Here is a 24,391-nt window from a genome sequence, read left to right as displayed (position 1 = left end):
TACACTCATTCATTATGCAGCTTTAGGCCAGCCAACCTCTCATAGTCTTAGTTTTCCCGTTTCTAAAGTGGGGTGAAGTTTCTGACCTCTACCCACTGGAAGTGCCCTATATGGGTGCTCTGTGGTCTAAGATGTTCCTAAGAAAGCAAGCAAGGATTTTTTTTTAAGATTTATTTATTTATTTTATAGAGACAGTGTGGGTGCACGTGAGTTGGGGGAGGGAGAGACTCTTTAAGCAGCCTCCCCACTGAGCACAGAGCCCAACCTGGGGCTCGATCTCACGACCCATGAGATCATGACCTGAGCCGAAACCAAGAGCCAGAGGCTTAACCAACTGAGCCACCCAGACACCCACAGGCAAGGATTTTTTTAAAAGGTGTTAGATTAAAAAAAAAAAAAAAAGGAGTTAGATGAACTTAGATTCTGTTATTTAACCTTTCTGTGTCTATTTCTATATACAAGTTTTTTCATCCATATCTACCTTGCTCATGGTTGTTCTGACAATGAGATAATGTACGTAAAGTATAGAAGGTGCTGGTACAGATGGATGTATATAGAAGGTGCTGAGCAATAAATAATAGTTTTATTATCTTTCTAACAAAGATATCTTCTGTTATTGTGTGAAGTGGGAACTTAAGTAATATATACCATGTTAATTTCAGTATTCTCTTGAAATGCCTCATACCACAGTTTCATGAAAGGACTGGGCATTTCAATGAATACATAGATAATACTGTCTTTGTAGTAGGAATAATCAAGTTTGAAGCTGGGAGAGACTTTTTTTTGTAGAGTATTGTGTTCAGCCATGTGTGATCTTAAATTTCAACTATAAAATTTAGTTACTAACCTTCTGGATTTCTAACCAAATATAGCCAGTTTCTGTTGCATGACATTTTCCTCTCTTCTTCCCTCCTAGGTCTTTCAGAGCCTTGAGGACCACCATTTGGAAGTGGTGGCTTTTTTCAGGGAAAATGGCTTCCATGGCCTTCTTGCCCATGATTCCGAGTATGCTCTCTACAATATTCCTTCTTACTACAGTTCTCATGCTCTGAAGCTGAGCTGGAATGGGAAGAATCTCACTACCAATCAGTTCCTGATGCAGGAGGTGGCCAAGCAGCTGGGCTTGAAGCGGATGAATTTTCCCATATTTGCTGCGTTGCTAGGTAGGTATCCAAAGAACAGACTCCAGTGATTGGTAAAATTTCCTCTTCCAATGTTAAGACACGAAGACCAGAGCAATATAGCCTATCATAAGTTATCTTTTTAAAGTCCACATGCTAAACACTATGCTGGAGAAAACCCAGGAGGCTTTTGGACTTCTTACTAGAAACTCAGCATATTTGTCTTAGGAATTTAATACAGGACATCCTTGAAAATTATTTCGATTTTTGTAAAACTTTTTTTGTTACATTCCATAACTATTTATGCAGAGTACTGTCTTAGGCCAAATGTTTTATTAGCCCTAGATAGCTTTGGTTCCCCATTCAGAGCATTAGCATTTCTTTCCTACTGTCTCAGTTTAGAAGAACACAAATTGTTGTATGTGGTTTTTTTTTCTGTTGTGTGAACATTTTATTATGAAAATATCCAAACACAGCAAAATTGAAAGAATTTGGTAGTGAAAATCCTATATATCATATATCTACCACCTGTATTCTGCCATTAACATTTTCCTATACTTGCTTTATCATATATCTCTCCATTCTAGCCATTCATCAATTTATCTTTTAAAGATGAATTTAAAAGTAAATTGCAGAGAGCTGGTTATGGTTTTTTAAAGATTTATTGTTTGAGAGAGAGAGAAAACGCGAGTGGGGGGAGGGGCAGTGGGAGATGGAGAGAGAATCTTAAAGCAGACTTCTGCTAAACACAGAGCCTGACTCGGGGCTCGATCCCAGGATCCTGAGATCATGACCTGAGCTGAAACCAAGAGTTGGACACTTACCCATCCGAGCCACCCAAGCACCCCAAGAGCTGATTATGTTTTCAGTTGGCTTTCCAATTACTGACAGCATGAAGGTTAATATGTTGTCTCAGGTGTAACCTCTGCTTATAATCCCAAATGATTTGAGTTTGGCTCATCTAATGGAGTCAGCACAAGTTTTAGAATTAGGCCTATGACATATCACTGAAGTTACACCTCCCTGGTTTCATCTGTGAAATGGAATAGTATACCTCATTGTGTTACTGACAAAACTAAATGAAATGAGGTATATAAAATGCCCAGCACTTACTAGGCAGTCAGTAATTGTGGCTGCTATTATAAAAGGCAGAATGACTAGGTAATAGATAATAGCATGGGCTTTGGAGCCTGCTTCTTATCCTGGTGGGGGCACTTATTAACCAAGCTACTTTGGGCTAAGCACCAAATTTGTTTGAGCCTCAGTTTCCCTATCTGTACAATGGGGATAATAATACTACTAGGCATGGTTATTACAATAATAAAACATATAATGCATGTGATACATAGTAGGTAATCAACACATAGATACTATAGATATTACATTGAGAATCTACGATTATTTTCTTCCCCAGAAGCCCTTTCATGGCCTGGAGGTTCTATGAAAACATTTGCACAGTCAATAAATGACAAATGTACTTTATAGGTAACCACATTCTCCCAGATGAGGACCTGGCTGCTTTTCACTGGAGCCTCTTGGGACCAGAACATCCCCTTGCATCACTTAAGGTAAAGTGCCCCATTTCCTGCCTATACATCCATGCCTAGGGGATGTCAGGTTCTTTTCATTGGACTTTTGATAGAATAATTACCTTTCATTAGGCTTGAAATATTTCAAATACAAAATTATAATTATGATCAATACCCTTAATCTCTCTTTTAATTAAATTTTTATTTTAATTCCAGTATAGTTAACATATAGTGTTATATTACTTTGAGGTATACAGTATAGTGATTCAACAGTTCCATGCATCAAGCGCTCATCAAGACAAGGGCACTCCTTAATCACCATCACCTATTTAACCCATCCCCACACCCATCCCCGTCTCTGGTAACCATCAGTTCTCTACAGTTAAGAGTCTGTTTCTTGATTTGTCTCTCTCTTTTTTTCCGCTTTGTTCATTTTTTTTCTTAAATTCCACATATGCGTGAAATCATATGGTATTTGTCTTTCTCTGACTGAATTATTTCACTTAGCATTATATTCTCTAGATCCATCCATGTCACTGCAAATGGCAAGATTTCATTCTTTTTTATTGGTGAATAATATTCCATTGTATATATGTACTACTTCTTCTTTATCCATTCATCTATCAGTGGACACTTGGGCTGCTTCCATGTCAGGGCTATTGAAAATAATGCTGCCATAAACATAGGGGTGCATGTATCCCTTTGAATTAGTGCTTTTGTATTCTTTGTGTAAAAACCCAGTAGTGCCATTACTGGATTATAAGGCAGTTCTATTTTTAACTTTTTGAGGAAACTCCAGGCTGTTTCCACAGTGCCTACACCACTTTGCATTCCCACCAACAGTGCATGAGGGTTACTTTTTCTCCACATCCTCACCAACACTTGTTTCTTGTGTTTCTGATTTTAGCCATTCTGACAGGTGTGAGGTGGTGTCTCATTGTGGTTTTGATTTGTATTTCCCTGATGATGAGTGATGTTGAGCATCTTTTCATGTGTCTGTTGGCCATCTGTATGTCTTCTTTGGAGAAATGTCTGTTCATGTCTTCTGCCCATTTTTTAATTGGATTATTTGTTTTTTGGGTGTTGAGTTGTATCAGTTCTTTGTATATTTTGAATACTAACCCTTTATTGTATATGTCATTTGCAGATACCTTCTTCCATTCAGTAGATTGCCTTTTCAATCTGTTGATTGTTTCCTTTGCTGCACAGAAGCTTTTTATTTTGTAGTCCCAATAGTTTATTTTTCCCTTTGTTTCCTTTGCCTCAGGAGTCATGTCTAGAAAAATGTTGTTATAGCCATTGTCAAAGAGATTACTGCCTGTGCCCTCTTCAAGGATTTATATGGTTTCAGGTTTCACATTTAAGTCTTTAATCCATCTTGAGTTTATTTTTGTGTATGGTGTAAGAAAGTGAACCAGTTTCATTCTTTTTCATGTAGCTGTCCAATTTTCCCAGCACCATTTGTTATAAAGACAATACCCTTAATATCTTAAGGATTCATACAAACCCATGAAGTGAAATACTAATACTCCAGTCAATGAAATAATGAGCCAAAGACTGAAGCAGCTCACAAAAGAAGAAATACAGTGGCCAGTAGTATGACTAGATAGATGTTAAATCTCCCTAGTGATCACACATGCAAAATTTTTTTTAAAAGATCTTCTTTTTTAAGATTTTATTCATTTATTTGACAGAGAGACACAGCAAGAGAGGGAACACAAGCAGGGGAGTGGGAGAAGGAGAAGCAGGCTTCCCGCTGAGCAGGGAGCCTGATGCGGGGCTCGATCCCGACCTGAGCCGAAGGCGGATGCTTAACGACTGAGCCACCCAGGTGCCCCCACACATGCAAATTAAATGATTTTTTTTAACCTAGTAGTTCGGCAAATACTGAAAAATTAGTCTGCCTACTCCTGTTGAGTCTATGTTGAGACTGATGCTCTCATACATTTCTGGTGGTAGTGTAAATTGGTGAATATATAACTTTTCTCTAATTCTTTCACTCTGCTAGTTCATACTTTTTCTTCTCTCCTCAAGCCTCTAATACTCCCTCCTCCTTGCTCACTGTCAGCTCATGAGCTGGCTTCCTATTTCACTTAGAAAATGGAAGCATTTGAAACAGAACTTTACTGGCTCCTAGCCTTTCATCTTCTCACCTATGTGCACCTATGTGCCCACATTTTCTGCCTGCCTTGTGTTAACTGTGGAGTACCTGTCCATGTTCCTATCTAAGGCCAACCCCTCTACTTACATGCCAGATCACATCCCCTCTTGCTAACTGAAAGGCATCACTTTTGCAGTTCTTCTTTCTCCTGCATCATCAATTTTCTTTCTTCATTGGATTTTTCCCATCAGATTTATAAGCATGCATCCATATTAAAAAATAAAGCAAATTCTGCTCTTGACCTTACTCCCTCCACCCAAGCTATTGTTCCATATTTCCTCTTCTCTCATGGCCCACATTTCTTCCTTCCCTTATAGCAAAGCCCTCTAGAGAGTCATCTACACTTGAGCTGTTTATTATCCCTTTTCCCTATTCTCTCTGCAATCTGTTTTGAAATTGTTTTTGACGAGGTCCAGATGTTCATAATCCTTCATGTTAATAAATCTAATGGCCAGTTCTCAGTTTTCATCTTACTTGACCAACAGCAGCATTTGACCCAGTGGCTCACTCCCTCTTCCTTAGAACATGTTCTTCACTTGGCTTTAAGGACACCACTCTCTTCTAGTTTCCTTCTTTTACCTTCACTGGCTGCAGCTACTGTTTCCTTTGTTGCTTCTTTGACTTCTTTTCTATTTCTTATCTTTGGAGTGTCCCTGAATTCTGTCCTTGGTCCCTTCTGTCAGTTCTCTCTACACATTCTGCCTTAGTGATTGATATCATCCAGTCTCATGACTTTAAGTATCACCAGTCCATTGATGACTCCTAAATCTGTGTCTCTAGGTTTGACATCCCTCTTGAACTCCAGATTATAATATCTAACAGCCTACTAAACATCTTAAGGAAGTGTATCTAAATGGAAACTTGTGATCTTTCCCCTAAATCTGTTCCTCCCAGAGCCTTCCCCATTTTTATTAATGGCAATCCCATCCTTCTAGTTGTTCAGGCTAAAAACCATAGAGTCATCCTTGACTTCTCTCTCTCTTTCTCACACCCTACATTTCTTCTGCCAGCAAATACCATCAGTTCTTCTTCCAATATATGTCCACTTCTCACCATTTTCATTGCTACTACCCTGGTCAAGCCACCATTATTTCTTGCTTGGATTATTATAACAGCTTATTAACTGTTGGTCTTCTGTTTGCACTCTCCTCCCCTCCCCAAAACCTATTCTCAGTACAATAGCAGGAGTGGATCTTTCAAAAACTGATTCAGATCATGTTGCTTCTCTATTCAAAACCCTCCAGTGGCTCTTCATGTCACTCACTCAATCTTGACCATGGCCTACAAAGTCCTGTACTGACTGGGGTCTCTTACAGCTATGATGTCATCCTTTCTTTTCTTTTGTTTGTAGAACCTTTGTACTTATTATTCCCTCTACTTGGGATGCTTTTTCCTCCCACATAGCTTTGTACCTCCCTCTTAGAGGTTTTCTCAAATTTCATTTTCTCAGTGAGGCCTTTCCTGACCATCTTATTTAATATTACTTGCTTGTGCAGATGCATGCACACACTTGAATTCCCAAGGTCATCCTCTTAGATTTTCTCCATAGCACTTATCTACATCTAGCACAGTATGCATTTTACTTGTTTATTTTATTTGACTCCCCTCACCCTATCTTGACACACCTACCCCACAATTTAAGCTTCCATGGGGGCCGCGATCTTTCTCTATCTTGTTCACTGCTGTATTCTTGGTGCCTGTGACAGTACCTAGTTAGTACACAGTAGGCAGTAAATACTTGTTGAAGGAATGAATGGTACAGCCTTTTGCCCAAACAATTTTATATAAAAAGTCTTTAAGAAGTTTATACCCATTGACTAATTACAATTTTAGGAAGCTTATAATTAAATAATTGGAAAGTGAACAACAAATCATATCTACATTTTATCACGGCATTAAAAAAATTTTTAAGCATCGTAAAAGTAGAGAAAATATAGCATAGGCAGTCACTATTGTAACATCTTCTAGCTCCAACAGTTATCAAGATGTAGCCACACTTGCTGGGTTTTGTTGTTGTTGTTGTTTCTGTTGCTAATGTATTTTAAAATAAATTCTGGACCTCAAGTCATTTTACTCCCACATTCTTCGATATGCATCTCTAAAGCATATAGGCATTTTCATGCATGAGCACAATGCCATTATTACTTTTAACAAAATTAATGATAATTTCTTGGTATCATTTTAATATCTAGTCCGTTTTAGGATCTTCCTGATTGTCCCATAAGGCTTTTTTGTGGTTAGTTCAAATTAGGATCCAAACATGGTCCACAAATTAAAACCTTACCTTTAATAGCAAAAAAATGGAAGCAGCCAAATGGTATTATGAAAGAAAACTGATGAATTATGACAATGTCATCAACTAGTGGCTCTCTCTGTAGTAGGATTTATAAATGATATGATGTTATCTTTCTTTATACTGTTTTATCTTTTCCAAGTGTTCTATACTGAGAATTACAGGGGAAGATATTTTAAAAGAAAAGATTTTAACTATCTCTCAGTGCATTTACTGAATTTGAATTCTCTTACACCTACCTCACTCTTTCTCTTAATGATCCATCACCGCCGATGTCAGTGTACCTTGCTTATCTTAAATCTTCTAGGTCCGGGCTCATCAGCTGGTTCTTCCTCCCTGTGATGTGGTGATCAAGGCTGTTTCTGAGTATGTTAGTTCCATCAAAGACCCCTCAAACCTGGATGTCGTTGGAAAGGATGTTTTCAAACAGTCTCAGGTGAGCTAGCCTTCTCCTTCCTAAGAGTCGCCAGTTTTCTTACCTTCACTAGTACCACCAGCAGATCTGATTTTTTTGGTCTGTGCTACCTACCTTCTCTCCTCGTAGCTGCTTGTTTTCTCCATGCTTACAGACCAGAGCCCCACAGTTTCCTTTGAAAACATTACTAGGCCTGGACTGAAAGGGTTCTTTAGCTTTTTCCCACTGATTATCAATGTTATATAAGCTCATTCTGGAAAAATTAGAAATCAAAGTCACTTAAAATGTCATTACTCACAAACAACTTGCTGTAGTTATCGCTCTAGAATATGTCCTTCTACTCTTTTATTTACTTAAACGTATATTTTAATATAAAGAAGGTCTTGCTTAGTGGAGGTTAATGGATAATGAAAAAGACTACTTAAAGTTGGTCCACAGAAAACAAAAATCAATACATCATTGTTAATAGTGAAAAATGGGCTCTACTGGGAATTTGTCTTGTGAAATAAAATTAAAAGTTAGGAAAATAAGTTAGTTTTATTTCTGATAATTTAATTTATACTTGCACTATGGGTAACTGACTTTTGTATATGTGTGTATATAGTTCTGTGAATTTTTAGCACATGTACAGATTATGTAACCACCATCACAATCAGGATCAGAACAGCTGAACCACCCCAGAAATCTCATGCTATCCCTTTGTAATCACACGCAAACATCGCTATCTCTGGCAACTACCAGTCTGTTCTCTGTCACTACAGTTATATCGTTTAGAGAATAACATATGAATGGAATCATACAGTATGTAATCTTTTAAGAATAGCATTTTTCATTCAACATAAGGTCTTTGAGAATCTTCTAAGTTGTTTCATATTGCATCTATCAATAATTCATTCCTTTTTATTGCCAAGTAGTATACATTGTGTGGATATACCACAGTATGTTTATTCATTCACCCCTGGAAGATATTTGACATGTTTCTAGTTTTTGGTGGTTTGAATAGAGTTGCTATAAACATTTGTGTATGGGGCTTTTTCTTATGAACCTAAGTTTTCATTTCCTTGGTGTAAATACCTAGGAGTGGGATTTCTGGGTCATATGGTAAGTATATGTTTAACTTTAACTTTGTAAGACCTGTCAAACCACTTTCCAGTGTGGCTGTTCCATTCCTCGCTAGCACTTGTTATTGTCAGTATTTCTTTATAGCCATTCTAAAAGGGGTATAGTGGTAGCTCTTCATAATTTTAATTTGCATTTCTCAAATGAGTAATGATGAACATTTTTTTCTTGTGCGTATTTGCCATTCATATACCCTCTTTGGTGAATAGTCTATTCATGAACAGTCTTTTGTCCATTTTTACTTGAGTTGTTTGTTTACTCACTGTTGATTTTTGAGAGTTCTTTGTATATTCTTGCTTAAAGTCCTTTGTCAGATGTCTGGTTTGTGGAAATATTTTCTCCCAGCCTATAGTTTATCTTTACATTCTTTTAACAGTGTCTTTTGCAAAGGAGAAGTTTTAAATTTTCATTTCTTATGGATTGTGCTTTGGGTGTCACGTATAAAAATCCTTTGCCTAACTGCAGGCATGCTAATATTGTCCTGTTTTCTTATAAAAATTATATACTTTTACATTTTACATTTAGAACAAATCATCCATTTTGAGTTCATTTTGTATAAAATGTGTCAGGTATTTTGGTTTATTTTTTGCATATTGATGTCCAGTTTTTCAACAGTTTGTTGAAAAGACTGTCTTCTCTCCATTGAATTGCTGTTTGTGTGGGTCTATTTCTGGACACTATTCTGTTCAGTTGACCCATATGTCTATCTCTGTGCAAATAGGACTCTGAATACTTTATGGTAAGTCAAAATTAGGTAGTGATCCCTACAATTTTCTTTTTCTTTTTCAAAATTATTTTGTCTGTTCTAGTTCCTTTGTCTCTCCATATATGTACATTTTAGAATAATCTTTTCTATATCTACAAAAATAATCCTGGGATTTTAATGGGAATTCCTTATATTAAATATATGGTTGACCCTTTAACAACATGGGGGTTAGGGAAGCCAACCCCCCCATGCAGTAAAAAATCCACATATAATTTTTAATTCCCCAAAAAACGTAGCTACTAATAGCCTGTTATTGACTGAATGCATTACAGATAACATAAATTGTCGATCAACACATATTTTGTATGTTACATGTATTATATACTGTATTCTTATAATCAAGTAAGCTAGAGAAAAGAAAATGTTATTAAGAAAATTATAAGGAAGAGAAAATACATTTAAAGTACTGTATTGTATTTATGAAAAAAGTTCATATATAAGCGGACCCACACAGCTCAGACCTGACATGTGTTGTTCAAGGGTCAACCATATAGATGAATTTGAGTTTTCAAATCCAGTAATACAATATATCTCTCCATTTACTTAGTTCATCTTTGATTTTTTTCATCAGCATTGTATAGTTTTCAGCATACAACCCCATACATTTTTTATTATTATTTTTTAAATTTAAATTCAATTAATTAACATATAATGTATTACTTGTTTCAGGGGTACAGGTCTGTAATTCATCAATCTTATATAATACCCAGTGGTCATTACAACACATACCCTCCCCATTGTCCATTACTCTGTTACCCTATCCCCCACCCCCTTCCCCTCTAGCAACCCTCAGTTTGTTTCCTAAGATTAAGAGTATCTTATGGATTGTCTCCCTCTCTGGTTTCGTCTTGTTTCATTTTTTCTTCATAATTCTCTGCCTTCTTTCTTCAATTCCACATATCAGTGAGATCATATGATAATTGTCTTTCTCTGATTGACTTATTTTGCTCAGCATAATACCCTCTAGTTCCATCCACGTCATTGCAAATGGCAAGATTTAAATTCTTTGATGGCTGCATAATATTCCATTGTATGTATATGTGTGTGTGTATATATATATGTATATACACACCACATCTTCTTTATCCATTCATCTGTTGTTGGGCATCTGGGCTCTTTCCATAGTTTGGCTATTGTGGACATTGTTGCTATAAACATTGGGGTGCACGTGCCCCTTCGGATCACTATATTTGTCTCTTTGGGGTAAATACCCAGTAGTGCAATTGCTAGGCCATAGGGTAGCTCTATTTTCAATGTTTTGAGGAAGCTTCATACTGTTTTCCAGATTGGCTGCACCAGCTTGCATTCCCACCAACAGTGTAGGAGGGTTCCCCTTTCTCTGAATCCTCCCCAACATCTGTCGTTTCCTGATTTGTTAGTTTTAGCCATTCTGACTGGTGTGAGGTGTTATCTCATTGAGGTTTTGATTTGGATATCCCTGATGCCGAGCAATGTTGAGCACTTTTTCATGTGTCTGTTGGCCATTTAGATGTCTTCTTTGGAAAAATGTCTGTTCATGTCTTCTGCCCATTTCTTGATTGGATTATTTTTTCTTTGGGTGTTGAGTTTGATAAGTTCTTTATAGATTTTGGATACTAGCCCTTTATCTGATATGTCATTTGCAAATATCTTCTTCCATTCTGTCAGTTGTCTTTTGGTTTTGTTGACTGTTTCCTTGCTGTGCAAAAGCTTTTTATTTTGAGGAAGTCCCAATAGTTCATTTTTGCCTTTGTTTCCCTTGTCTTTGGAGATGTGTCCAGCAAGAAGTTGGTGTGGCTGAGGTCGAAGAGGTTGCTGCCTGTGTTCTCCTATAGGATTTTGATAGATTCCTCTCACATTGAGGTCTTTCATCCATTTTGAATTTATTTTTGTGTATGGTATAAGCAAGTGGCCCAGTTTCATTCTTCTTTATGTTGCTGTCCAGTTTCCCCAACACCATTTGTGGAAGAGACTTTTTCCCATTGATATTCTTTCCTGCTTTGTGAAAGATTAGTTGACCATAGAGTTGAGGGTCCATTTCTGGGTTCTCTATTCTGTTCCATTGATCTGTGTGTCTGTTTTTATGTCAGTACCATACTGTCTTGATGACTACAGCTTTGTAATAGAGCTTGAAGTCCAGAATTGTGATGCTACCAGCTTTGGTTTTCTTTTTCAACATTCCTTTGGCTATTTGGGGTATTTTCTAATTCCATACAAATTTTAGGATTATTCCAGTTTTGTGTAAAAAGTTGTTGGTATTTTGATAGGGATTGCACTGAATGTGTAGATTGCTCTAGGTAGCATAGACATTTTAACGATGTTTATTCTTCCAGTCCGTGAGCATGGACCTTTTTTCCATTTCTTTGTGTCTTCCTCAGTTTCTTTCATGAGTATCCTATAGTTTTCTGAGTACAGATCCTTTGCCTCTTTGGTTAGGTTTATTCCTAGGTATCTTACAGTGTTAGGTGCAATTGTAAATGGGATCGACTTCTTAATTTCTCTTTCATCTGTCTCGTTGGTATATAGAAATGCAACTGATTTCTGTGCATTGATTTTATATCCTGCCACTTCGCTAAATTCTGGTATGAGTTCTAGCAATTTTGGGGTGGAGTCTTTGGGTTTTCCACATAGAGGATCATGTCATCTGCAAAGAGTGAGAGTTTAACTTCTTTGCCAAATCGGATGTCTTTTATTTCTTTGTGTTGTCTGATTGCTGAGACTAGGACAAGTCCCATACATTTTTTAACATTTATTTAAGTATTTTATATTTTAGGCCTCTTTTTAAAGGATATTGTTTTGTTCATTTCAATTTCTAATTGTTCACTGCTACTATATAAAAATATGATTGATTTTTCTGTGTTGACCTTGTATCCTGCAACCTTTCTAAACTCACAAGGAGTTTTTTGGTAGATTTGTTGGTATTTTCTGTGTAGATGATCATGTTGTCTGTGAATAAGGACAGTTTTATTTCTTTTCTAGTTTGTATGCCTTTTTTTTCCCTTACTGCACCATCTAGGATTTTCAAACAATGGTGAATAGGAGTGATGAGAGAGGATATATCTTTGGGAAGAGCATTCAGTCAGCATTAAGAATTACATTAGCTATTAGGTTTGTAGATGTACATTATCAGGTTGAGGAAGTTATGTTCCTAGTTTACAAAGAGTTCTTATCATTAAAGGATGGTGTATTTTGTCAAATGTATTTTTTTGCATCTGCTGATAGGATCATGTGCTTTTTCTTCTTAGTCCATTGGCTTTTGAATATTGAACCATCTTTGTATTCCCAGGATGTGGTCAAGGTATATTCTTCCTTTTTTATATTACTGGATTTGAATTACTAGTATTTCATTGAACATTTTTTCATTTATTTTCTTGGGAAATAATGGTCTGTAGTTTTTTTTGTGCTGTCTTTGTCTGGTTTGGTGTTAGGGTAATGCTGGACTCAAAATGAGTTGGCAGGTGTTCTGTTTTTATTTGGAAGAGATTGTGTAGAATTGGTTTTTCCTCTTTAATTGTTTGGTAGAATTTGCCAGTGATTTCTTGCAGAGATTACTTTGAATTTATGCTGTTTAGAGTTTTCTAAGCTTCTTGACTATCTAACTGTGTCTTTCACTAAATTTGAGAAGTTTTCAAGATAGTTTTTTCAGATAGTTTTTCTGTTCCGTCTTTTCCTTTTCTTCCATGAGTAGGATTACACCAGTGTTAGACCTTTTGGTATTATCCTGTAGATCCTTGAGGCTCTGTATTTTTCCAATAAAATTTTATTTTTTGTCACTGATTTTCACACTGGATAATTTCTTTTGATTTATCATCAATTTCATTGACTCTTTCCTTGATCATCTGTATTCTGTTATAGAGCCCATCCAATGAGGTTTTTTAAAACTTTGGTTATGGTATTGTTAAGTTCTAAAATTTCCGTTCGGTTCTTCTTTACATAGTATCTTTTTTTGCAGAGACTTTCCATCTTTCTCTTTGTTTCACAAGTGTTCCCCTTACTTCCAAACACTTTTATAAAGCTGCTTTAACGTCTTTGTCAGATAATTCCAGTGTGTTTGCCATCTCAGCATTGAGATTCTTGATCTTGTTTCAGTATAATAGGGAATGTTGACAGTTTTGTTTTAGGAGGCAGTTGACTCATTTAGGTTCAGACGACAAGTTCTTACCATCCTTCTGTGGGCTGTGGTTTCATTGTCAGTGCAGTGTTCAAAGTCTTTGCAAACTTACTTGGCTTGATCCCACGTATATGCCACCCAGTCAGTATCCAATCTGGGACTTGTTTGGTTGTACATCTCTTCAGTTCTCAGAGTCTGTGGTCTGCTGTTTAGTGTCAGATCCACACATTCTGCTGCTCCCTCTCTGCCATCTCTTCAGTACGTCCTGGTTAATTGGGCCACCCTTTCTCAGTGTCTGGGTCCAAGCAACAGAAGGATAGAAAGAGAGGAAAAGCATCAAAGGCTTACCCTACCCTACTGAGACCACTGCTTCTCTGATTGGAAAGGAAGGTTCCTGTTATTCCCCTGTTGCCACTGCTGCCACCATAGGTTTGTTTCCGGCTGACACACATGATAACAGAAAAAAGGAAAAGAAAAAAAATTGGAGTGTTTCCATACACTTTCTTGAGTTTTCAAGAACCCCTTTCCCATTCTTCAAACCAGAACTAAACTAAGGTTTCCCGTGGCGCTCTCTGTCCACATCAGTGTATGCTTCCAGATGTTAGGCTGTATTCTGTCCACACCTAGGGATATTGGAAGAAAAAGAAATGCTAAACTCACCCTTGATTCTGTGGTACTTTGAATTCTGGTCTTCTTCCCCAGTCCTCCTGCTACTGTTTACTTTTCAGAGTCTTCAAAGAGCTGCTCCTCGGTTTTATAACTACCTTCCAGTGGGAATAAGGTAGTGTGTTTACTCCATCAACACCTCATTTTGGGAGCGTAAGTTTTCCTAACCAGTTATGTGATAGCACAGTCTAGCATCTATTACTTTACATCTAACTTTCTAGCATAATTATAAAAAGGGTTGTTTTTCATAAAAAATGTTCTTGGGGCTTTATTTTCTCAAAGGGCTTAGTTTCTTTCGATATTCAAATCATTGTTTTTCCAAGTGCCTTTCCTAACATCATCTTTCATAATTCTTTCTTCCACTTCCATAATTCTTTCTTCCAGACACTTCATTTTCCATGACTTCTAGCATGATGTACACAGCCCTCCATTATTTCCCTTGACTTAAGGAAATCCTGACCTTTATGATAGATTTTGCTCATTCACTTCGTTGATTTCCATTGTACTTCAGCTGTTTGCATCAGACAATTAGGAAAACACCCACAAAGAAAGAAATTGACATAGTGGGTAGGGAGAGATGCTAGTGTTAAGTCGGAGATACTGTTTGGATAGAGAATAAATTTTCCTTCCCTTTTTTATTGTGGTAAAATATATATAACATAAAATTTACCATCTTAATCATTTTAAATGTATAGTTCAGTGGTATTAAATACATTCATAATGTTGTGTACCCATCACCATCATCTATCTCCCTAACTCTTTTCATCTTGTAAAACTGAAACTCTATGCCCATTATATGATAACTTCCCATTTTCCCCTCCCTCCAGCCCTTGGCAAACACAATTCTACTTTCTTTCCCTATGACTTTTTTTTAAAGATTTTTATTTATTTATTTGACAGAGAGAGAGAACACAAGCAGAGGGAACAGCAGAGGGAGAGGGAGAGGGAGAAGCAGGCTCCCTGCTGAGCAGGGAGCCCGATGTGGGGCTCGATCCCAGGACCCTGAGATCATGACCTGAGCTAAAGGCAGATGCTTAACGGACTGAGCCACCCAGGCGCCCCTCTTTCCCTATGATTTTGACCACTTTAGGTACCTCATCTAAATGGAATTATACAGTATTTGTCTTTTTGTGACTGACTTATTTAACTTAGCATAATGCCATCAAGGTTCATCCTTGTAACACGTGCCAGAATTTCTTTCCTTTTTAAAACCAAATAATATTCCATCATATGTTGACAGAGGAAAAATTTTAAAAGTGTTCATCTGAGTGGTGAATATTTTTAATGTTACAGCTTTTGCTTCCCTTTATAGCTTTATGATCTTTGGGCTCTGGATAATGACTATTCTTAATAACAAGGATCCCCCTTTTCACTAAACAATAAGAACAAAAAATTTTAAAAATAGGGTCTTTGCTATGAAATCCACCCTAAATGTTTTATAGTGTTTCCTAGGCACCTTTGTATGTATGTTTTGATGTGGTAATGATCTCAGTGTAAAAAATTTTTAACCTGCTTTTTTCACTTAACATTACATCTTAAACCAGTTTTCATTGTTGTGTAATTTTCATAAACATCATTTTTAGCAGTTGTAGAATTATGAGATCTCTTCTAAACAAACATACAAAAACTGCTAGGTAATAACATCAAAGGACAGTGTTCTACTCTGCTACCTATGGCCTCTGGGGATCTATAAAAGAAAAGGGTAGGACATTATTAAATATGATCATATATTAAATACTGAATATACTTCCACACACAAGGTCCCATGCTAGACACTAAAATATAAATGTGAATAAACCCTTCTCTGTCTTTGGAGAACTTTAGGTTAAATGGGAGGCAGAAGCAAATAAGCACAACAAAGAAAAACCACAATAAATGTGTCACAGAAGGAAAGGTTTCATAGAAGTCATACCCTTCAAGGAAGAGTAAATGTTTGTCAGGGCACAGAACAGTGGTACATTGAGGGAAGTACACATAACTCAGTATTTCAGGGGATTAGGTCATAGATCTTTACTCACTGATGTTAAATAGTTTACAAGTTAAGTGCAGAAAGCAAGTTGAAAAACAGTATAATAATATGATTCCATATATATGACAAAAGCAAAACCATATTGATGTACATACATAATGTGTGTATGACAGTACATAGATCAAATTGATAACAGTGGTCCCTTCTGTGGAGGGGAGTAAGTACAGAGCTATAGATATTAAGGAAGACTGTGTATGCCTTATATCTTTTAGGAGACTGTTAGATGTGTAATTAAATATAATATGGGAATAATAGTGAATATATAACTAATGGAGCCTTGATACAGTGGAATATTTAACCAAATAGATATCATTCCATAAGTCAGTAATTTGCATATATTCTTGAGATTTGGAATACTTGTTCAATTATATACTCAATAAATTTTTGAAAAAGCAGAGTGATTTTATTTCTAAGTGAGGCTGGAGGACCTTGTGATCTTGATTTCTCTGTTTGTGTGCCTGAATGTATATAAATACAGACATCTGGAATGCTATATAGATCCCAGACAGTTAACAATTACAGGTTGTGAGAGAAAAGATAATAAATGTTTAGAATTTTACTTTTTTGGATTACATATTTTAATAATTTTTTATATATTTCTATAAGAAATGTTTCTTGCAGTTAGATGATTTTTTTGTATAAAGTACTCATCATTGGGGCTGTATGGTGAATTGGGCACTCTCATGCATTGATGATGAGAGTATAACTTGAGACATCGGTTTTGGAAAGAGATTTACTGTCATGTGTCAGAAGTCTATGCATTTTAGACTTAAAGACACCTGCAGATTGAAAGCAAGGGGATGGAGAACCATTTATCACGCTAATGGACATCAAAAGAAAGCCGGAGTAGCTATATTCTATCAGACAAACTAGGTTTTAAAACAAAGACTAACAAGAAATGAAGAAGGGCATTATATCATAATTAAGGGGTCTATTCATCAAGAAGATCTACCAATTGTAAATATTTATGCCCCCAACATGGGAGCACCAAATACACAAATCAATAATAAACATAAACCCATTGACAATAATACAATAATAGCAGGAGACTTTAACACCCCACTTAGAGCAATGGACAGATTATCTAAGCAGAAAAATCAACAAAGAAACAATGGCTTTGAATGACACACTGGACCAGATGGACTTAACAGATACATTCAGAACATTTCATCCTAAAGCAGCAGAATACACATTCCTTTCGAGTGCACATGGAACATTCTCCAGAATGATTCACATACTGGGTCAAAAATCAGCCCTCAACAAGTACAGAAAGACTGAGATCATAACATGCATATTTTTAGACCACAACATTATGAAACTTGAAGTCAACCACAAGAAAAAATTTGGAAAGACCGCAAATACAAGGAGGTTAAAGAACATCCTACTGAAGAATGAATGGCTTAACCAGGAATTAAAGAAGAAATTTAAAAATACATGGAAGCAAATTAAAATGGAAATAGGACAGTCCAAAACCTTTGGGATGCAGCAAAGGCAGTATTAAGAGGGAAGTACATTGCTATACAGTCCTACCTCAAGAAGCAAGAAAAGTCTCAAATACACAGCCTAACCTTACACCTAAAGGCACTGGAGAAAGAATAGCAAATAAAGCCTAAATCCAGGAGAAGAAGGGAAATAATAAAGACTAGAGCAGAAATAAACTATATAGGAACCAAAACAAAACAAAACAAAAAACCCGTAGAATGGATTAACAAAACTAAGAGCTAGTTCTCTGGAAGAATTAACAAAACTGATAAACCCTTAGCCAGACTTATCAAAAAGAAACGAGAAAGGATACAAATAGATAAAATAACGATTGAAAGAGGAGAGATCACAACCAACACCACAGAAACACAGTTATAAAACAGACACATAGATCAGTGGAACAGAATAGAAAACCCAGAAATGGACCCTCAACTCTATGGTCAGCTAATCTTTGACAAAGCAGAAAAGAATATCCAATGGAAAAGACAGTCTCTTCAACAAATGGTGTTGAGAAAACTGGATAGCAACATGCACAAGTATGAAACTGGATCACTTTCTTACACCATACACAAAAATAAATTCAAAATGGATGAAAGACCTCAGTGTGAGACAGGAATCCATCAAAATCCTAGAGAACACAGGCAGAAACCTCTTTGACCTCGGCAGAGGCAACTTCTTCCTAGACACATCTCCAGAAGCAAGGGAAACAAAACCAAAAATGAACTATTGGTACTTATTCAAGGTAAAAACTTCTGCACAGTGAAGGAAACAACCAACAAAACTAAAAGGCAACCTATGGAATAGGAGAAGATATTTGCCAGCAACATATCTGATAAAGGGTTAGTATGCAATGAGATACTAATGAGAACTTATTAAACTCAACACCCCCCAAAGAAAATAATCCAGTTAAGAAATGGGAAGAAGACATGTACAGACACTTTTCCAAAGAAGGCATCCAGATGGCCAACAGACACAAGAAAAGATGCTCAACATCACTCATCATCAGGGAAATACAAATCAAAACCACAGTGAGATACCACCTGACACCTGTCAAAATGGCTAAAATTAACACAAGAAACAACAGGTGTTGGTAAGGATATGGAGAAAGGAAAACCCTCTTGCACTATTGGTGGGAATGCAAACTGGTACAGCTACTACTCTGGAGAACAGTTTGGAGGTTCCTCAAAAACTTAAAAATAGAACTACCCTACCATCCAGCAACTGCACTACTAGGTATTTACCCAAAGAAAACAAAAGTACAGATTCAAAGGGGTACATGCTGTTTGTAGCAGCATTATCAACAGTAGCCAAACTATAGAAAGAGCCCAAATGTCTTTAGGCTGATGAATGGATAAAGAAGATGTGATGTATGTATGTATGTATGTATAGACACACACACACACACACACACACACACACACACACACACACACTAGAATATTACTCAGCCATCAAAAAGAATGAAATCTTGCCATTTGTGACAACGTGGATAGAACTAGATTGTATTATGCTAAGTGAAATGTCAGAGAAAGACAAATACCATATGATCTCACTCATGTGGAATTTAAGAAAAAAACAGGATCATTGGGGAAGGGGGAAAAGAAAACAGAGAGAGGGAAAAAAGCCATGAGACTTTTTATAAAAGATATAATTAATTAATTTATTTTAGAGAGTCAGTGAGTGGGGGGAGGGCAGATAGGGAGGGAGAGGGACAAACAGACTCCCCATTGAGTGTGGAACCCAATGTGGGGCTTGATCTCCTGACCCCGAGATTATGACCTTAGCCAAAGCCAAGAGTCAGATGCTCAACTGACTGAGCCACCCAGGTGCCCCTAAACCATAAGGGACTCTTAACTGTAGAGAACAAACTGGGGGTTGATGGAGTGAGGCATGTGGGGGATGGGCTAGATGGGTATGGGTATTAAAGAGGGCACTTTTGGGGCACCTGGGTGGCTCCGTCGTTAAGCGTCTGCCTTCAGTTCAGGTCATGATACCAGGGTCCTGGGATCGAGCCCCGCATCGGGCTCCCTGCTCCACAAGAAGCCTGCTTCTCCCTTTCCCCCTCCCCCTGCTTGTGTTCCCTCTCTCGCTGTGTCTCTCTCTGTCTTAAAAAAATAAAGAGGGCACTTTTGATGAGCACTGGGTGTTGTATGTAAGTGATGAATCACTGAATTCTCTAGAAACCAATGTTGCATGGTATGTTAACTAAAATTTAAATTTAAAAAATGTGTCTTATGAAAATGACCATATCCTTTGACCTAATATTTCCACTTCTAAGAATATTCCCTATGAAATAATCCAAGAAAGTTATGTAAAATTATGCTTATCAAAGCATATCATATCATTTTTATAATGATAAAGTAGAAATGACTTTAATAGGTTATATTCCATTTGATGAAATATTAGGAAGTTCATAAAATTACATTTAATAGGAGTTTAAAATTACATTGGAAAAGGTTTGATAAGGAAAAGCTCCTTCTCAGTCAGCCCTAACCCCTCAGAGATGACCAGTATTTTTACTTCTTTTGCCATAGATTAGTTTTGCTTCCTCTTGAACTTTGTATGTACTCTTTTGTATCTCTCTTCTTTCACTCAGTATAAGGTGTTTGAGGTTTATCTATGTTGCACTTTGTTCTTTTTATAACTGTATAGTATTCCATTGTAGGAATCGACCACAATTTACCCGTTCTTCTCTTGGTATCCATTTGAGTTATTTGAGTTTGGGGCTATTATGAATAAAGTTAGCATTCTCAGTCCTATCTTTTTGTGGACATATGTACTCATTTCTCCTGGGTAAGTATTTGGAAGTAGGATTGCTGTGCCTTATGGTAAATATATGTTTAACTTTATAAGAAACTGCCAATCTGTTTCCCAAATTATACCAATATACACTCCCACCAGCAATGCACTGCAGTTCCAGTTATTCCATATCCTTACCGGTGCCTGATGCTTGTAATCTTTAATTTTAACCATTCTGGTGGATGTATAGTGATGACACATTGTGCTTTTTGTATATGTTTAAGTGCTTTTTATTTTAGTGTTCATACCTTTTGAACCAATGATTCCACTTTGGGAACATTTTCCTAGGAACATAATCTGAAATCCAGAAAAAATTTATATGTACATACATGTTCTTTGCTGCATAACTTACAGTAGCTGAATGTGAGAAATATCCTAAATATGAAGTATTAGGGAAGTAGTTACATTTGTGCTTAAGAGATATGGTCATTCAAAATTATAATACAAGAAGGATATGAAATTATATAGTATCAACTATAGAAAATATATTAAAATAGACCGTATGTCAACAAAAGTTTATTTTAAAATACTGGAAGAAGGGGCTCCTGAGTGGCTTAGTCGGTTAAGTGTCAGACTCTTGATTTCAGTTCAGGTCATGATCTCAGGGTCCTGGGATTAAGCTCCGTGTCAGGCTCCCTGCTCAGTATGGAGTCTGCTTGAGGATTCTCTCTCTCCTTCTGCCCCTCACCCTACTCACATGCTTGCGCTCTCTCTCTCTCTCACCCGTTCTCTCTCTCAAATAAATAAATAAAATTTTTAAAAATAAAATAAAATACTGGAAGAAAACAGACCAAAATATCTTTGGGTGGTGGTAATATGTAATTTTTCCCCATCCTTATCTATTTTTCCTAATGATCATATAACCATTTTAGAATAGCACAAAATGTAAGTAAACTTTATTTATTTATTTACTTATTTTTAAGCTTTTTTTTTTTTTTTACATTTTATAATGCTTTCTCTCTACCTAATCTTTTCTGCGACATGAAAAATTGCTCTCTTGGGTTTCTTAAAATATGTTATTTCTTCTACTGTTTTGACTCTTCAATTATAAATTGCATGCAAAAGACACTCATGTTGTTTCTTCTCCTGAACATCTGATGTTCCAATGTCCAGTCCAGGACAGAAGATAAAATAGAGCGATTCAAGAAAGCAGTTGAATACTATTCAGTCACAACCAAACTCTCTTCGCTGCCAGTGGGTCCCTCCTCCTTTCTAGGTAAGGCTTCCATCTGATGCAGAGCTCCTCTATCCAAAGGGGAAACCGAGTCCCTCATGGGAACTCCTGGGCCAGAGTGAAATGACTTGTACTGCACTCTTGTAGAAGTCATCCCTGTTTGGTGGATACTCTCTTTTTGATTTTCATGTCATAAGAGTGGTTTCAAATTTGTAGATGGGGTCCAATGCCATTTCCTTAGCTTGGGCTTCTTCTGGCACTAACCTCCACTGCAGCCTGGTGTACGTAAAATAGCTCTGTCTCTGGGTTCAGGCCTGAGTTTGAATTCCACCTCTGCTGCTTAATAGCTGTGTGATCTTAACTAGTCACATTTGCATGTATGTTATGTGGCTTATGATACCTATTTTATGGGATTTTTTAAAAAATAATTTCCATAAGGTTCTTGGCATGGCACATAGCTGGTGTTCAATAAATTATAACTTATCTATTAATAATTTTTCAAGCAATGTGGGGTTAGCAGAATGTAATATGGTAGAATTATTAGGATTCACTAAAGTATAGCCCTTTCTCTTGGCTTCAGGTTTTCGGAATAATCGCCTTGGAAATCCTCCCCTTCCACGAAATCAGATGGGCACTATTTCTGCTGGAAAGCCAATGGTAATATCTTTCAAGAGTCTCAAGACCATGTGTTAGCATTAGACTCAGGTTGCTTCCTGATTTTTATACTCTGAGTTAAGAAGTTAAGGTAATTCAATGTTATCAGAATATCAAGGCTGTATATACCTATGTCACATTCTCAACTCGAGGCTGGCAGACTATGTAAAGAAAACATCCACATCAGTAACCACTAGGGCATTGTGAAGGTAGATTAGCTAATGTTGGAGAGTGGTTCTAGGAGACATGGATTGGTTCATTGTCCTGCCTCTGGAGGATTCTGTCCATATATCACTGTTAGAATAATTTCTTATTATTCTCAGTAGGTTCTTTGTATCCCAACAATCCCTGCTACTGGCATTATCCACTGTGTCACAACTTCTGAGGGAACCATTTTGGAGCCTGTTCAAATGTTAAATAGCTTTTCTGTCTGTTTTATCCTTTAGTTTTCTCACCATGTGCCCCAGAAAATGAAATATCCACCACCATTCCCAGTGGGACCCAACTCCTCTCTTCTCTTCTCTCCCCATGCTTTGGGGGAACCCCATGCTTTTTCTGAGGATCCCATGCTGCAGGACAGCCCCTTTGCCAATTGGGCTGTCTCTTATGACTCCTCTGCATCCCAGTTTCCCAATTACCTGACTTCCAAAGCCTCACCTCCTTTGGGACCAGACTCTTCTCACTCCTCTTCCTCTGATGGTGAGGAACCAAATGGAACCAGCTCTGAGTAAGTATCTGAATAGGCACTCAAGGGAACAGACTTCCGGTGCATCTGTATTTTTTTTGCTGGTAACCTTGGTTGGGTGTGGGGAAGTATATGTTTCTGGCTTTTCTCTGTAGCTCTTTACTCTTAAATGAAGTACTCTCAAACTCTGTGCTTGACTACTTCATACTCATATCGACTCTGTACAGGTGGTAATTTTCAGATACCCAGACCCCTGAAGTAAAAGGATGCATAGCAGCTGGTTAGGGAAGCCCTAGGTATGGGTGTGCTACATTTCATGGCTGTCATTTCTCAATTTTTGAGAGGGATGGATTGAATGTAGAAAAAAATGAAAAGAATTTATAGAGTTGAAGTATTAGAACAATTGAGTAGGCAGTTATATTGCTTAAGACAGGGTTCTGAGGATTAAAACAGTGGTATTTTATACTAGCTTATTTGTTCTTAGATTATTTCTCCAAGCAGATTCATCCTGGGAAACAGAGCTACTTTGAGGTTTCAGTTATAATTAGTTTCTTAGAATGTAAGCTGACTCTAGACATGGCCTCTTATAAGCTGTAGAGGAAATATATCAGGTCCAGTACTTAGTGTCTTGACTTCCAGAGGGTTTGTAAGAATCCTTAGGATCAGAACAGAAATCTTCAGTTGGAATATCTTTTTTTTTTTTTTTGCGTATACTCGTATGTTTATATCTTTGGGGTTTTTTCCAACTGAATTATTTTATTATGTTATGTTAGTCACCATACAGTATATCATTAGTTTTTGATGCAGTGTTCAATGATTCATTATTTGCGTATAACACCCAGTGCTCATTACAACATGTGTCCTCCTTTATCTCTTCTACATGGTCTTTTGAAATTTTTAGTCACATCACAGAAACACTTCAGCAGCAGCCTGGATGGGAGGATCCAAATGGTGACAGAGGGTCCTGGGTACAGCCCATCGATGCTGGAGTTGCAGATACTAACCTGGGTGATGGAGAGCCCCACATCCCATCCCTGCTGTCTATGTCTACAAGGAACCACATGGACATCACCATTCCGCCCTTACCTCCAGTAGCTCCTGAAGTCTTGCGGGTTGCTGAGCACAGACACCGAAGGGGTCTTATGTACCCATATATCTATCATGTCCTCACTAAGGTAAGAGAGGACATCAGCACCTGCCTCCCTGCTTTTAACATTGTACTTCACACTTCCTAGAACCATAAGTTACCAGAGAAAATTCTAATTGTTATCTGAAGGGAGATAAAAGGAGACCAAGTATACTGGGGCCCCTCATTGTATTAAGGGCCTCAGGTGAAGTGAGACCAGCAGGAGATAGAACTTTATAATAAATGAGGCCCCAAGAAGAGAACTATAATTGTGAGATTTCT

At 37.2% G+C, this 24,391-nt stretch overlaps 1 protein-coding gene across 4 annotated transcripts in view; it reads left to right on the top strand.

The window, feature by feature from the left end:
• The window catches only part of FAM120C (family with sequence similarity 120 member C), a 104,227-nt gene that overhangs the window by 21,564 nt on the left and 58,272 nt on the right, over window positions 1-24,391 (top strand). For 3 of the 4 annotated variants that reach the window (XM_073889234.1, XM_073889233.1, XM_025852036.2), the window contains exons 2-8: window positions 917-1,163; window positions 2,607-2,689; window positions 7,412-7,540; window positions 21,584-21,686; window positions 22,225-22,301; window positions 22,745-23,025; window positions 23,885-24,158. In XM_073889234.1, coding sequence (XP_073745335.1) covers window positions 917-1,163; window positions 2,607-2,689; window positions 7,412-7,540; window positions 21,584-21,686; window positions 22,225-22,301; window positions 22,745-23,025; window positions 23,885-24,158 — 1,194 coding nt within the window. Of the gene's footprint in view, window positions 1-916; window positions 1,164-2,606; window positions 2,690-7,411; window positions 7,541-21,583; window positions 21,687-22,224; window positions 22,302-22,744; window positions 23,026-23,884; window positions 24,159-24,391 lie in introns of those variants that run through there. The other variant, XR_012377054.1, reaches the window with a different exon arrangement.

This window comes from Callorhinus ursinus, unplaced genomic scaffold, assembly GCF_003265705.2.
Source record: "Callorhinus ursinus isolate GAN/ISIS: 27379988/994484 unplaced genomic scaffold, GSC_fseal_2.0 scaffold103, whole genome shotgun sequence".
In the NCBI taxonomy this organism is placed as follows: Eukaryota; Metazoa; Chordata; class Mammalia; order Carnivora; family Otariidae; genus Callorhinus; species Callorhinus ursinus.
The sequence above is the reverse complement of the archived record's forward strand: the minus strand, read 5'-3'. Positions and strand labels throughout refer to the sequence as shown.